General features: G+C 43.0%; 2 protein-coding genes across 2 annotated transcripts; both read left to right on the top strand.

Moving 5' to 3' along the window:
• Nucleotides 1-138: 138 nt before the first annotated feature.
• cbx4 (chromobox homolog 4 (Pc class homolog, Drosophila)) lies at nucleotides 139-8045 on the top strand. Its single transcript, XM_034712322.1, has 5 exons — nucleotides 139-526; nucleotides 628-671; nucleotides 1339-1404; nucleotides 3421-3487; nucleotides 4568-8045. The coding sequence occupies exons 1-5, from the start codon at nucleotides 458-460 to the stop codon at nucleotides 5969-5971; spliced, it is 1650 nt and encodes a 549-aa protein (XP_034568213.1). The 5' UTR covers nucleotides 139-457; the 3' UTR covers nucleotides 5972-8045.
• Nucleotides 8046-12934: 4889 nt separating this feature from the next.
• Nucleotides 12935-15669, top strand: cbx8a (chromobox homolog 8a (Pc class homolog, Drosophila)). The gene is made up of 5 exons (XM_034710993.1): nucleotides 12935-13216; nucleotides 13338-13381; nucleotides 13778-13843; nucleotides 14246-14312; nucleotides 14680-15669. Exons 1-5 carry the CDS (start codon nucleotides 13148-13150, stop codon nucleotides 15517-15519), a joined length of 1086 nt encoding a protein of 361 aa, XP_034566884.1. The 5' UTR covers nucleotides 12935-13147; the 3' UTR covers nucleotides 15520-15669.

Genomic DNA, 15669 nt, shown 5'->3' with positions numbered 1-15669 from the left:
AGAGACATCCCTCCTGCAGTCCAGTACGCACGGGATAAACACCAACCTCTGTGCAAGGTCTCCACCTCCCCCTCCCCTCCTGACGTCATACACAGTGCTGAAGCTAGTGCACGAAAAGAGCTGCCCGAGCCGCACTACTGTATACTACTCTAGATGCTCAGAGCAAGGAGCGAGGAGTGTGCAAAAGAGAGAGAGAGAGAGAGAGAGAGAGAGAGAGAGAGAGAGAGAGAGAGAGAGAGAGAGAGAGAGAGAGAGAGAGAGAGAGTGAGCGAGCGAGCGAGAGAGCGAGTGAGAGCAGGCGAGGAGGAGAGGTGGAGGGAATACTGTTGGATTGGATTTGGATACAACTGGAAAACTACCAAGCGCGCACAGCACGCATCGAGCGGAAGGCACATTGACGGGTGCGCAGCCAACATTTCACCGACTCCCCGTCCCCTGCGATCGGATTCAGGCGAGAATGGAACTGCCTGCCGCCGGAGAGCACGTCTTTGCGGTGGAGGGCATCGAAAAGAAGCGCGTCCGCAAGGTAACAGAGAAGGAGTAAAATGCTTGCAAACCGCCCCGACCGTTGAAATATTGCGTGTAACAAGCTCCTCACCAACATTTTCTCCCTCCCCACCATCACAGGGCAAAATAGAGTACCTGGTCAAGTGGCGAGGCTGGTCCCCGAAGTAAGTCAACATTTTATTTCATATAGCGTAACCCTGCAATGAAAAAAAAATCATAGCCTAGATTCGAAGCAACATTTGTCGTTATACTTTGAATTGAAATATGGAGGGTGTGCGCGAATAGTGTGTGTTTATGGAAGAGTGTGCGTGTAGGTGTGTGTTTGTGTGTGTGTGTGTGTGTGTGTGTGTGTGTGTGTGTGTGTGTGTAAACTGTGAGAGCGCGGTCGGTATGTGCTTCAGTGTATCCGTGGATGCCTTCACTAATTTATGCGAGGGAAGGGGGAAGGCACAGCCATGTAATCCCGTTTTAATTATTTCTGCTCTGCCAGCGAATTTACGAGACAGTGGTGCTAAAATGGCCGACTGTGTGTTGGTGCTGGAGGACCGTTTGGAGAGCAAACACTGCCAATTTTTATTTGACATTTATAGTGCGAGGCTTCCTCGAAATAGAGACTTACATGTGGTGTTTATGGTGCTCGAAATTCACCCTGAAGTAGAGCAATCTACATAACCAAATCATCTGACATTGAAGTGGAAGCATGCTTTACCTGTGCACGGTGCATACAGAAGATGTATAAATATGTGTATGTTTTTGTGAGGGACAGAGGCCTATGAGTTAAATGTGCACGTGATATCTCCCTGACAGACATTTGTTTGCTCCTCTCTGCAGATACAACACATGGGAACCAGAGGAAAACATCCTTGACCCGCGTCTCCTCGTCGCGTTTCAACACAGGTGAGGGAGATGTGGACTTCGGACGAGGCCCGCGCGCAGCCTCCAATTGAGCCATGACCATATAAGGTCATGGGAGGAGGGGCGCTCCAGTAACTCTACCACTGAGCCCCATCCCTCCCCCCTTCCCCCCACAGGACTGTGCTGTGGGGAGCAGGCTGGGGATGTGGTAGTGAGAGATCCCCAATCATGCCAAAGGAGGGCTGGACATGTGGAAATATGCACGGACGCGTTTTAAACCGAAATTTGTTTCAAATTCTCATCTTATGACGTGATTTTGGGTCAAGTCATGGATTGACCCAGTTTTGAAAAGGGAGCTGAGGTAGCTGCCTTTCTTGGCCAGAAGCCGCATGATGGACCAGTACAAATAGAAAAGCAATGCTCCACATTTGAATGAAACTACACATATTTGTTTAACAGTGAAACTGCTTTAGAGCCTTAGCAGGACAGGTGCTCTTATCAGGTTTTCATGTAGCGGATTGTTGTGGTTTGTGGGAAGGCAGAGCTGTTGCCTGATTGGATTCTCATCAACAGTATAAGAGCAGGACGAGCTGTCTTCTCCTTTTTCAGGCTAAAAGAAGCAAGAAAACTAGTTTTAGCCAGTAGTCATGTGCCAGTATGTTGTTATTCAATGTTTTGGAAACAGAATATCTCCCCTAGTGCTTACATCATAAACCTGCCTTCAATCTTGTGTTTAGACCCTTAATAGAGGCTTGTAAAATAATCACATGCATGTAAATGTCGGCCTCAGAGGTTGAGATGTTAACGAATACAAATGCTGCCGTCATTCTAGCCCTGTGGCACATGCACTTGCAGGACCCATGAGGCCTGTGAGACACACACTCTCAGTAGGCCATCAGGCCGCTTATGAGACTCGGTAAAGACACGATGACTGAGGAAAGGAATTCTTGTTTCTGAAAGGCTAATTGACACGCAGAGCTCTCCAATGTTTCCAGTGTACCGCTCTCATATTCCCCCTCAGCCTGCCCGCCTTACTGTGTGTGAATTTGTGTGTGTGTGCCTGGTTCTCCGCTGATGGTCATGGAGTGCTGCCTCTGCACTGTGTGTGTGGATTCCTCTCTGCTCCCAGAGGATGGGGGAGGGGATCCGACAAGGGAGGCTGTAATTGCCAAATCTGCTGTGAATAGGGGTCACCCCGTTGGATGTTGTTTGCAATCGCACACATTAAAGCATTAAAATGTACAGTTTATTGTGGCCATTTTCTGGCAGCTCTGATAGTTTGAAGAGGCCAACAATAGGCTTGGTTTTACACATGCAGGGGGAATCCTGTGTGCAGTCGGCCTTCACCCATTGCTGGTTATTTATGAGCCAATGATGAGTCAAGGTTTAAATCAGGGAGCGATATTTCACTGACAGCCAAGCCTTTGCTCTGTACTCAGTACAAGTACAGTAAAATGTTTCATTCTCTCCTACTTCTCCTTCAATAAAAGCCTTTCCAAAACATGTTCCATATTAGTCCAAAATGTATCGCCCTGCATTCTCAGATTATAGGCATTCTATTGCACAATGCACGGTGGTTGTAAACAGCATTTTGTTTCCCCGAAGGACCCTCCATTGTTGTTTTTATCCCACATCATCCCTACCTCATGACCCTAATTAGAGAGTGAATGTAAGAAGAGGAAGGGCATCCTGAAGGAGGGAGGATGTTTGAAAGACAAGGAGAGATCCTCCCTGCTGTAGCCTTAATTGAATTTCTCCGGGATAATGAGAATATGGAACGGGCCGATTACCACGGAGAGCTATGCAAATAAGGACCATAATGCTTTGCAGCGGGTCACATGTGGGCATTCATTATTCCTCCAAATCAGAATTCCACTTTTGACCTTGAATTGGTGGAGAATTTAAAGGAATATTCCAAATTGCAAAACCTGGCATTTCCATCATGATTTAAATACATTTGTAATGTTTGAAGTTAAAGCAGAGTGTTTTATATGAGATGTTGTAAATTGAAGGTAAACATGGGGCATGAAATAACGTCATTATCCTTTGTTTTCGCAGGGAGAGGCAGGAGCAGCTGATGGGATATCGCAAACGGGGGCCGAAACCAAAACATCTTTTGCTGCAGGTAATTATCATCTTCATCCTCTGCTGCTCTTCAAAGAGATCCTTTTTACCTCTTTCTGAGCCAAGCTGTCTGTCACTCTGCAAGGTGCCAAAAGGGGAAGAGGGCTGTCAGGTGTTTGTGAGAGGTTGTCTTTGTGGTGGTGGATATATTTAGATGTCTTTAAGAGGGGTGGAGGTAAAGGAAAAGAGAGGATGGGGCTCTACAGCTGGATTTCTGCCCACTTTCATCATGACACTGGGTGTGTTGCCTGAGGTTTCGTAAGCATCGCTTGAGTGCACTTATTTAATCTGCATGTTCATTCTTTCTCTATGCTGCTAAATAGCTTCATAAGCAAAACGATAGAGGAAATACTTCTTGAACCAAGTGCACACTGTCAGGAGAATGCTCTCAATCATTCCCTTTGTCAAAGACAGAAACAGAGCTGAAAGTAGCTCTCCAAGATGCTTTAACTATCTTAGCTTAGGTAGATTCTGAGCCCAATGTGAGTACGCATTTTGAGAGACTGAGCTGATTGCTATGCAGTGTCACTCCTTAAGAGGCATACCACTCTGCCAGAGTCACATGCGGCCGGCAATCAGGGATAAAGCGTGACATGTCTGGTGGCACTTTTCTGACCTGAGGTCACAGCCAAAGCGTCTTGAGCGTTCCGCTGCAGTGCCCCGCTGACGGCCTGAGGGGTCAGCTTGTACAGGAGGAGGGGGGAGGGGACAACATGGTGGGGAGGGGAATCATAAGCTGAGCACTGATTGGATGGTTTGGTTTAACTGTGACAGAGTCAGGTTGTGTAAATTGTATTTGAATCGTTTAGCTGTAGCTTTTTTGCTCACGAGGATACTTCCACCTCTGTTTCTTTTATTTGTGACAGTTCTTTTATTACTCTGAACCCTTTAATTAATGGAATTGCAAAAGTAATCTGCTTGAGTACTTCTTTAATTTAAGACAGCACCAACTATTTAGTTTGCTCTTTGAATCCTCAAACTTTCCTTTTCTGCTTCTGATTTTCATGAACTGAATGATTTCAAGATTTGAATGAAAACAGGCAACTTATTTTTACCTTGTCTTCTTGCTTTTGTCTTCAAGGTTCCCTCGTTTGCCAGAAGGTCCAGTATCCCAGCAGGTTTTGAGGAATCATCTCAGCATTCAGAGGGTAGCCTCAAGTCTGATCCAATCCAGGTCCAGCGCTGCCAGCCTCAACAGTACCAGCTGAACAGCAAGAAGCACCACCAGTACCAGCCAAGCAGCCAGGAGGTCCCCCCTGATCAGCTTCACAACGGCAAAAAGAAGTTCATCTACCAGCTCAACAGCAAGAAGCACCACCACTACGAGCCTGATCTGAACATGTACGACGCACAGGCTTCCAGGCTCAAAGAGGTGGTCAAAGTTCAGGAACCGGCCAGTAAACCTGCAAATCCCGGTTGGAACTTACCGCTGGCCTTGCAGCAGAAATGGGTCCGTGACAAAGACACTGGTTGCTTGAGTAAAGTCAAAGAGTTGGAAGTGGAGGGGAGGAAACCAACTGTCAAAGAGGCTGAGAGTGAACATGCACTCAAACCCAATCCTAAAGATGCAACCCTGCCCAGTGCTGTGAGCAGCAAAATGAAGATAATCAAGAACAAAAACAAGAATGGGCGTATTGTTATCGTCATGAGCAAATACATGGACAACAACAAAGTTCATGGAGCAAAGGGTAAACACGGGGAATCATCGAGTGAAGAGAAACCCCAAAACACCAAACCAGCGGAGAACAATCCAGCACACACGACCAAAATGGTGGAGTACCCGGAGAATGGTATCCCCAAAGAGATCTGTAATGGCAGCCCGCTCCCTGCTGCAGAGCATCCGAAAAAGTGTTCCCCAAAGGACAGGCATTTCTCCAAACCTTCCCCAAGCACAGCTGAGGAATACAACACAGAAGTAGCTCGCGGTCAGGCTGATTTACCTGAAGATCTACCACTTCAGCTGACTGCAAGCTCACCCCAAACATCCTGGGCTGTTGACACAAACATCCCCACCCCAACAGCTGTGGACCAGATCAGGATCCCTTCTTTTCCCAATGACCGCAAGAGAAAGATATCGGATACCACTGAGGACAGGAGTGTTTGTAAAACCTACCTGACTTCCAGAAGCTTCAGTGCTCCCAGCACTGTGGTCACACCACCTCAGGACTCACCTATGGACCTCCATTGTAGTGGCCCGCGTCACAGCAGTACTTGTACATTTGAGGTTTTGGACTCTGGCAGCCAAGAGGAGCCGATGGATCTTAGCTGCCCAAAGACTAAGAAGCAGGTGGAGCATGAAATACAGCCAGAGCCTGTAACTGTTGAGGAAAACACACACCCTGTTATGGAAGAGATGACAAAAACCACAGAGAAAGCTAAGGAAGCACCTGTTAAAAAACCCTCTCCCTTTATGGGAAACATCATAATAACTGACATCACAACAAACAGTCTCACCGTCACCTTCAAGGAATATGTTTCCTTCTGAGAAACTTGAGTAAATTTGGACTCCCAGCGACCAATTGGATGATCCTGTTAATATGTACATATGTAAAAACATCAGAATTTTGTATATGTGGAAATTTATAATTTATCATTGAAATTCAATATGTTTCTTAAAGTGTTTTATACTGTAACTCCTCCTCTGTGACGTAGCCAAGAAAGTGCCCTCGAGGATTTAAGCGAATGCATTCTTGAGGATGTATTCCACTTAGAAAAAAAAATGTCGTTTCATACCTGTACAAAACTTATAACCTGAGATGTATGAAGGTTTATACATATTTTGTATAAAAAAATATCACTTATTTTGGTCCTGATAGAAGGAGAGAGGAAGCTGTTGCATATATGGTGATCAAAGATCAAATTGAAAAGCACTTAAATTACATTGTTATTTGTTGCTTTGTGCCATTATTTAGTGGAGAAACAGCTGTTCACTTAAAAGTGGAGATGAAACAGCATTTTTTAGAGCTAGCATCCATGTTGTGACACAGAGTGAAACAGGAGAGGCAAGATGGAAAATGTTTGGAGGAATTTGAATGGGAAAGCTGAAGACACAGACAAACCATGCTTAGCTAGCTAGCTAACTAATGAATCTTAGCCCTGTGCTGCTAACCGTTAAAAATGTATTGTTGAGTGGATGTCAAGATATTGAAATTTGTTGGCTCAAGCTTACCAAAGCACATGTCATATTTCGTTTAACATAATTGAAAGATGATTCGATTTTGATAAATGAGCCGTGGATGTGATCTAAAAGGATTGAAATGTTTGTTTTGTTTCCATGTATCTCCTCTGAAGTCTTATTTTACTGATTTTCACTCCACACAGACAGATCCTCAGACTGAGTTGGTATAATCTGTTGCATGTTTAGCAAGTGGTTTTCAGAAGACAATATTCCTATCAATGACTTGCAAATTTATGAAGCAGGTGTGTCTTACTGCACAGTAAACAGTGTGTAAAACGTTGAATAGTTGACAAATGTCCCAGGCTTTTCCTTTCACACATGTTTGTCCTGCCATTGAGATGACACGTAACATCAGTGAACATGCAGTTGCAGCCGGATCTGTCGTTATATTTCGCATTTCACCTCCAGCAGACATTTATCAGGATAAAATATGACACGTTTTTCCGCAAAAATCCATTACCATTAAGAAACTGGTGTCATTTATCAAACCTGTGACTTCATGTTAGGGCTACTTATTGATTCCTGACTTAATTAGTTTGATTGATAACCCTAATGTTGACCTCCTTTACTGTTGTCTTTAGAAACACATGCTAGTCACCTTGTGTCATGCAGATTAGCAACTCATCTCATTTTGTTTTTGATTATAATGATTCAAAAAAACACAATACTGCTTTTTTGCTTTAGGTGAAGCTACTAGAGTCATTATTGAGTAAGTTATGCAGATTAAATGTGAGTTGCGAGGCTGGTTTTGTGTACACTGTTACTGGCAATCCAATCAGTGCAAGCTGTTTTGATTATGCTGCTGAAAACTCAAATGTCAGAGCTGTTGGATGTAAAGTAACATTTGAGCCTAAATTGCCTTCCATGCACAATTAATGCAAAACCAGAGCGAATGCTAAAATGTTATAATGATTAAAATGAAGAGTGCATATTTATTAATGTTCAAATTGTGCAAAATCAACAATGTTTGCTGCATCAGAAGCTGAAAGTGATTCCATTGGACAGCTTGTTCTTTTTGTATGTTTGCTTTTTAGTTCTCTAACTTTTTGTGTTGTTTGTTTTTTCTTGCACTTGGTTTAAAGTTGAAAAGATTGTTATCAAGTTTGTTCTACCATGAGTTGATCTACTTACTGCTGTTGGTACAGCTTATTGGATGGTATGTTTCACACCAATAAAGAAACAGAAATGACCTCTGACATGTTGTTTTTCATATTTGGTGTACATTCTGTTTGAGGAGATCAATACTCTTTCGCTTTACTTCACGTGCAAACGTTTCATTGTTTTTCCAGTGCTCTAGTGAAGTATGTATGTATCATTGTTGTTCTGAGGCCTTTGTGCTCACACAGGGAAATAATGGAACAATAAACACATGAAACACTAACATGGTTGTGAAACATGAATAGAAAAACAGATCGTGTTGCATAATCACAAATGCTCCTGCACAAAGGGCCCTCTGTATTGCATAACTGAACCGGCCACTTGTATTATTAAAACTTTACACATGCATTATTTTTCTACTGCAGCTCTGACCCCGAGCAGGAATGTAAACACACAACTTGACTGCAGGAGGGAAAGGGTAGATTATGTCATTTTTAGATTTTATCAAGAAGCTAGAGTTCATGGTGCGTAAGTATTTGGCAAACCATGAGAATGTGAGTGTATGTGTGTCCAGCACATTGTGGCAGGGAAGTGCGTGAGTGATATGTCATTTAAATGTCTGCAACAAGACATTTCAGCAACATTGAGGCTGTGTCACAATGACTCAGCACTTCTCCTACATTATCATGCTGTAAAATCCAGACACAAACACACAAGCAGAGCTTTTGATTTACATTTGTGAAAATTGAGGTTGTGTGAATGAGTTCTGGACATTGGCCTTTATGAGACACGTTGTTCAGTCCTCTCAGACTGCAGGAGGATCCAACACGTCATCCTAAAATGCAGGCAGGAATTGTTTTGCTGTTGTTCTGGAATCTCAAGCTGTGATAGAGATAAACCTTTGAATGTTTAGAATGATAGCAAGGCCCAGGAATGTGTGTGCGTGAGTGTGTGTGTGTCTTTCATTCGAGTGGCCAATCAAAGAATGCAGACACAGAGACATCATTAGGAGGAGAAGCGACAGAAGGAGCTAAACCTCTGTCTTTGCTTTTGCAGAAAGGTGCTGGTTTCCTCAGATTACGGAAAATAACCAGGGTTCTTCAGCTTTTACAGATATTTTTGCAGCACAACCTTCCTCTTAGATTTGTTGTCAGTTGAGCGTAATATCTCTAAGCAACTGCCTCCGAGACTCGGACTCACATGCGCGTAAAATCCACATGAAAATGATGTTCAAATCTAGAAGGCCAGAACCGTGTGGCTGTGGAGATCTGAAACCAGGAGGCTTTAGGTCCCGCGAGATATTGCGTGCAATTTGGCTGAGTTTGATCAAAATTAAACCCTTGTTTGACTCATTTATCATTTTCACAAAGAGAAAGAGACATTTTCTCCTCTCTCACTTCCTAAGATCTTGTCAGTTAAGTGGGGAAATTAACAAGATCAACTAAGAACAACTAAAAATTAGGGTTTCTTGTTGTTTGGTAACCAACGGGTTTTAAGGGCATACTATGACAAAAATATCTATACGTATCAGATCCATATAGGACTGTTTAAAACTCTCACTCAAAGACGCATTTTCTGAGATGTGAAACTGAGTTGATATCGGTTCATAGCGGTATTTCAAACCGCACCCAGGCACCCTGCTCGCATTTCTCTGTGCAAGAGGCTATCTCTCATAGGCCTTTTCATCGTGGCTTTGAACCAACTATGTGTCTCTGTCAGTCAGTCAGTCAGTCAGTCAGTCAGTCATGCACCAGTAGGAAAGCGAAACATCGTTGAGTGGTGAACATATTTATAGACCAAGTGTGATGTTTCACATTCCCCCTTTATCAACGCAGCAGCAGCATGCAGTGACGGTTACATGTGCAGCCTCGAAGGATCGTTTGGTTCATTTAGAGTCCTTGCGTGTGTCTGTGTGCGTGAGTGAGTTCAAGGAGGCCTGTTAATTAAAAGAAACTACAAAAGATCTTCATAAAAAATGACATTCACTCCTTTTAATGAAATTAAATGACGTTGATTTGATGATTGTTTTCTTTCCGAATACACAAAATAATAAAAAATACCATCAGAGGATCTTTTATGAAGCATTTTCTGTAGACAGAGCAGTTTAACACAAACAGATCTAACCTAGAGACAAATATAGTTCTATAAGAGGTAAGAGGTGATGCTGTGTGTAAAGGATGATTTGTATTTCATGGCTGTATTGAGGAACCACACCGCTTCACAGTTTCACGCTCGAGGTGTTTTTTTTTTCTGCCTGATCCACCTTGAGCAGAAAATGTCGCCCGGTAAGTAGGACAGCGCGCAGCGAGCTGAGCTGCAGCAGTTGCCCAGAAACCAGAGAGGCAGTAATGTTCTCACAGAGCCAGCTCTGTTCATTCATGTGCGCTTGACGCCATTTCGGCTCCTTGCACACTTTTCATCGTCTCGCTCCAAATATGGAGAACCACCACCACAACCGCAGCAGCTTAGTCTGTGTGAAGCTGCTGCCTCCTCAGCATTAACCGTGCAGGCTATAGAGCCATTCTTGCACCGACAGGAAATGTCGGTCTACAGTCTATGACTATCAAAATGGTGGTTCATATTTCGACTGCAGCCACAACGCATCTTTTGTCCGCGGCGCGCCCGCCTTTGTCTGCTCCACTGCGGGGAGATTTTCAGCAAACACACAGCAGAGAATAACTCAGTTGATCAATCCGAATGAAAGTCTGTATCTGTCACAGGCTCGAGGATTCAGACACGCTACTGCGCCTCTCTCGGGAGGACTGACCGCCTCCTGTCAATGCTGCCGTTTCATTTTACGCAAACATGATCGAACATCTACATCATCTCATAAAAATCTACTGATCAAATGAAAGCTTACTTTTTTTCTCTCTCATGTGGGATTTAATGTGAACACTGAGTCCACTTTAATAGGTCGGATAGTATAACGAAAGCGCAGATCTTGATAATTGTGTATAAATGCGCTGTTAATATTATATATTTCTCAGTAATTAGAATAATTCGTTGGGATTTTTTAAAATAATAATTCGAGGGTTTCTGTCCCAATGTACCTTTAAGCTGTGAATGATCATTTAAAACGCCTCAATGGCTTTACATACTTGTTCATGGACATTTTAGTTCCTCATGCTTAAAGAAACCCTTTAGTGACAGAATACGGAAGCTGAAACTGGAAAAAATGAATACTTTTTAATGAGTAATCACTTTGATGTGCGCGGAGTGCATGTGTGGTTGTGACCAGTTTAAATAGATCATGCAGATAAATAAATAAAGAGTTGAAATCTGGAAATATGAATGAGATATTTCCCTCGTTTTGGTTTTCTGTTTAGTCAAAGGCATTCTAAATCATTTCTTTTCAAAGTTGGATCGATCTGACCTTCCGCTCCGCTCAGGTAGAGAAGTTGAGGATGATGAGGGCCTCAGGGTTGGCAAGTGTAAAGTGCGTGTGTTGAAGACACACTGATGTTTCACTTGGTTACAGTTTTGGGCTCAAATGATTCCTGTCTAATCTAATTTGTATTTGAGATTTCAAATGGTAAGTTAAGGAATTGGGAAAATTGTACCCGAGGCCTCCAGAAAATTATCAGCAAATTTATGTGTTTTAGATTGATGTGTGTGGCAAATATTTACGGCTAAATGTCACCACCAATAGCTGTTTAATTCATTCCTGAAAGGCCTGACGGCCAGGGAATTACAATAATATGATTAAGATTAAAATCTTACATTTCTACTGAGTGCAGGAATATAAACCTATATTTGATTTAATCCTAAAAGCTTTATTTTTATTTGTTAAATTAACTTCAGGCTGGAGTTATAATTAAATCACACAATTATAATAACAACAATAATAACAACAATATTCATATTTAAAATTAACAATAACCTATTGCTTCAGTATTTGAAGTTTTTAATTGATCCCACTCCAGAATTAATGAAACAATAAATTAAGATTAAGATTAAATCAATTTCAACTGAATATTCAAAATCTATACACGCACATTAGACTACCGAATTATTTAAAGATAAAGAGCTTACCACTGTGTGGATTGTTTAACATAATGGGACAGATGTGTAGATTTTGACTAAGAATTTAAATGTATACAAAACTTCACATCAAAGTTTTCTCTGCTGGATGAACTCCAGACCACCAAAAAAGCTTAATGCTTTCCAAAAAAATCATACCTCACAAAGGACTCGAAAATGCAATTTATCTCCTAGATTAAAACTCGTGACTTAAACAATTTAAATCTCTTGCTGAATTGTTCTTAAAGAAAGAGTTTTATTTTTCCACAGCGTTCGTTTTGACCATTTTGATTTTTGTGTCCTTCGATACATGCAAATCTTGACAAAACTCTTGGTCAAATATTTTCCAAACAAACGGACTTCCTTTTTCTTTTCTCAAAGTGCAACATGGAACAGTTTTTTTTCCCCTTGTGGATTCATCAAAGGAATCACAGCATATATTTCTTTATTTAACCCAGTCTATTATAAACTTTATTTTTATCAGACGTCAGGAGATTGTGTCTTGGCTCCGCGTACTTAAATTGTTTATGTGTAAAAATATCGGTCCCACTTTGAATCGCTCTCCATGGCAGCTCATGGAATTTTTTTAATGGAAATTCCGCACTTTAGATATGAAGCAACAGAAATTGTTAGTGCAACTGTTTTATCAGAGTCTGTCAACACAATGAAACAACCAATAATGAACTGATTTACTGATTAAATCAAAGAGAGTCTGTTGGAGATTCAGGTCATCCGTGCGAAGGGTTTTCCCTGGAGAGGACACACATCAGATCAGTTATGGGCACAGTTTGTTCAGATTTTATGAAGTTGAGTCTGTTTGTGATTTTACTTTAAATTCTTTTTTTTAAATATTCATGATAATGAGCTTAAATACTACTATCAACATATCATATTAACACATGTTTTATGAAAGTAGCCGTTTGTGATGATGTAAGCCTTTATTAAACCAGTCATTCTCCAGCCTCATTGGCTGATTTAAATATTTTTTAATGCTGGTGATTTTTTGTTTCCTTTAGTTTGGACTCTGTGGTCCCTTCAGGGACTTCAGGGGGTCCGTGGATCCGCTCCGGGAGCTTCTGACTCTGCCTGTCTCTCTGTGCCAGACATTCCTGTACAGCAGCCAGAGCAGCAGCGGGGACTCCTCCTCCTCCGCTCACAAACCCGGAGCACGTAGCAACAACTGAGCCAATGTGCACCACGGCGATCCGTCCTACCGACTGTGGTGCCTGGCAACAGAAAAAGACGTGATGACGTCTCTTCTTCAGATTGCGTATTATGGGATGTAGGGAATTAAACAACCCGAAGAGGACACGGGAAGCCAAAAATAATAAAAGAGACAGACATAAGCGGGGTGCATGGTGAATCATGGAGCTCTCGGCTGTTGGCGAGAGCGTCTTCGCAGCCGAGTCCATCATTAAACGGCGAATCAGACGGGTATTCGCTGCTTTTTCACCCTCAGGCTGTGTTTCCACACCTATTACGCAACCATTTGTTTGTACATCGCCGACAGGAAAACGCTTTGATAACCTGAATGTGTTACCGATCTGTTTTGCAGGGTCGCTGGGAATATCTCGTGAAATGGAAGGGCTGGTCTCAGAAGTGAGTAAAATATCCGGGGCTGTGAAGGACAGCGCTCCATCCTGGACGCTCGCACAACTGCACCACCTTACACTGTCGTTTTTCTGCTTGTGGATGTTTTCTTAATCAAATCTGCCCCTTGTGCTGTTAACTGGACTTCTGTTTTCTCATTTGCAACAACGTAGAGCTGCTAATGCCTGAGCGTCAGCCTGGGGGCACGTATTAAAGTCTACACTAGCTTTAGCAATGGCTGGGTTTCCCCATGCGTCAATGTCCGCTACGTAGTCTGTAATTGCAGCTGCACGCAGCAAGATTGCAGTTGATAAAAGTGTCAAGAGTGCGCGTATGTACGTTCTGACCTGTGATCCGCTGTCTGTGCGGCCACTAAAACCTCTCCTCTGTGCTGTCATGACGCAGGTACAGCACCTGGGAGCCGGAGGAAAACATTCTGGATGCACGACTCTTCGATGCCTTCGAAGAGAGGTGATGGTTTGACAGCACCGATGTAGGCCTCTGTACAGAAACGAGACGGCACCGCGCACTTGGCGCAACAAAAATGTGCTCAATAATTAGAAAGTCGGTCCAGGAATGAGTCTGTTAATCGTATTGTTTCGCAAAGAAAGCTATAACAAGTGTCAGCGTAGCGAAAGTTTGCATATCACAGTTCAAAGAAGTGCAAAGACTGATGCAATTTTCTTTTAAAAAACAGGCCATCTGTTTAAACCGGACACATTTCTAAATTAATTTGACTTATTTCTAATTAAAACACAATTCTAATGAGGAAATTTGGTACTTGTAAAAATAGATTAGTAGATTTCAGTACCCGTGATCTCCAAAACATTTTTAATGATTAGTAATGAATCTAGAAATGATTTTGTTCTCCAGGGAGCGGGAGAGGGAGCTGTTCGGACCCAAGAAGAGGGGACCCAAACCCGAGACATTTCTCTTAAAGGTGGGTGAAGGTTTTTGCATTTTCATTTTGGTTTCCGTTTACTCTTCTCGCCTTTCTGAAGAGGTACAAATCATTCCCTCAATGTGACATATATACTGTCACAGTCATTTTGAAAGTGTGCTTAAATGTGACTCAGACATGTACATGAATTGCTGCCATTTTTCCATTTGGGTTTCATAACATAAGCTTGTTCACAGTGTATACAATTCAAGCATTTTTTTAATTTACATCTTATTCATTTCCCACGGTTTCTGGTCCATTTTTTAAATGTGGTCTTCAGCATTCAGTATGACAAAACATATCTCATATTTTAAATTTCCACCTGTGAAAAAATTCATCTCATAAACGGTATTTGTTCTGTCCTCAGGCCAAAGCCAAAGCCAAAGAAAAGACGTATGAATTCAGAGCAGAGGCCCCCCGGGTGATCCAGGTCACATATCCCATCCCGGAGCCCGTCGTAACACCGAGGGCCCGGGAGGGTTTACGAACCGTGGTTCCCACAATCTTCCCACCGAGTGCCATCAACAGAGGAGAGAGCGTCCTCATACGGCTACCGGAACCGGAGAGAAGGCCCAGACCGACTCCAACTTCCCTCACGGTCCAAGAACCCGTCCGGATCCCAAAAAAGAGAGGACGCAAACCGAAGCTGCATTTACATTATGATGAAGGCGAATCAGAGGAGCCTGATGTTAAACAGAGCAGGCCGCTGGAGGAGCCGGGGTCACACAGTTTCTCCAAGCTGTCCAGACGCTTGGATCACCATCATCACCGTGGGGAGACGTCAGACCACAGCCTCAACCAGCTGACCAGGAGGTTTCAAGAGGAGACCACAATAACACCCAAATCCAGCAGCGAGCAGAGGCACGCTGGACTGTCATACGGCTGCGCGTTCACCCCAGATGTGCGCACAAGCGAACAGAAACTTCACAGGACTGGTGGCTTGACAGGCATGTCTGTCCATCCCCACAAAAAGCTGAAATACTCCACAGAACAGCGGAGACACCAGGTGAGAGAGTGCTGTCCCCCCAGGGATCAGCCTGAGGTCATCTCAAGCAGCCACGATCCAGCCACGAGCCCAGCATCATCCTGGACCCCTAGTTTAACAAACCTGGACACTGTGACCGTGACAGACGTGACCATGAACTTTCTGACGGTCACTGTGAGAGAGAGCAGCACGGACAAAGGTTTCTTTAAGGGGAAAAGATGAGTGCGCGCGTTAGGAGGCTGATGTCAAACCAGATGCTTACTCACAAGCTCACTGTTATACTATATTTTTTCTATGTTACTTTCAAACGTGTACATATTCAGATATATAAGACGCTGCTGAAAAAATTAAACATGAATCTGAGAAATTAAA

This window comes from Notolabrus celidotus, chromosome 20, assembly GCF_009762535.1.
Source record: "Notolabrus celidotus isolate fNotCel1 chromosome 20, fNotCel1.pri, whole genome shotgun sequence".
Lineage (NCBI taxonomy): Eukaryota > Metazoa > Chordata > Actinopteri > Labriformes > Labridae > Notolabrus > Notolabrus celidotus.
Note: the sequence above shows the minus strand (reverse complement) of the source record. Positions and strands in the feature narration are given on the sequence as shown.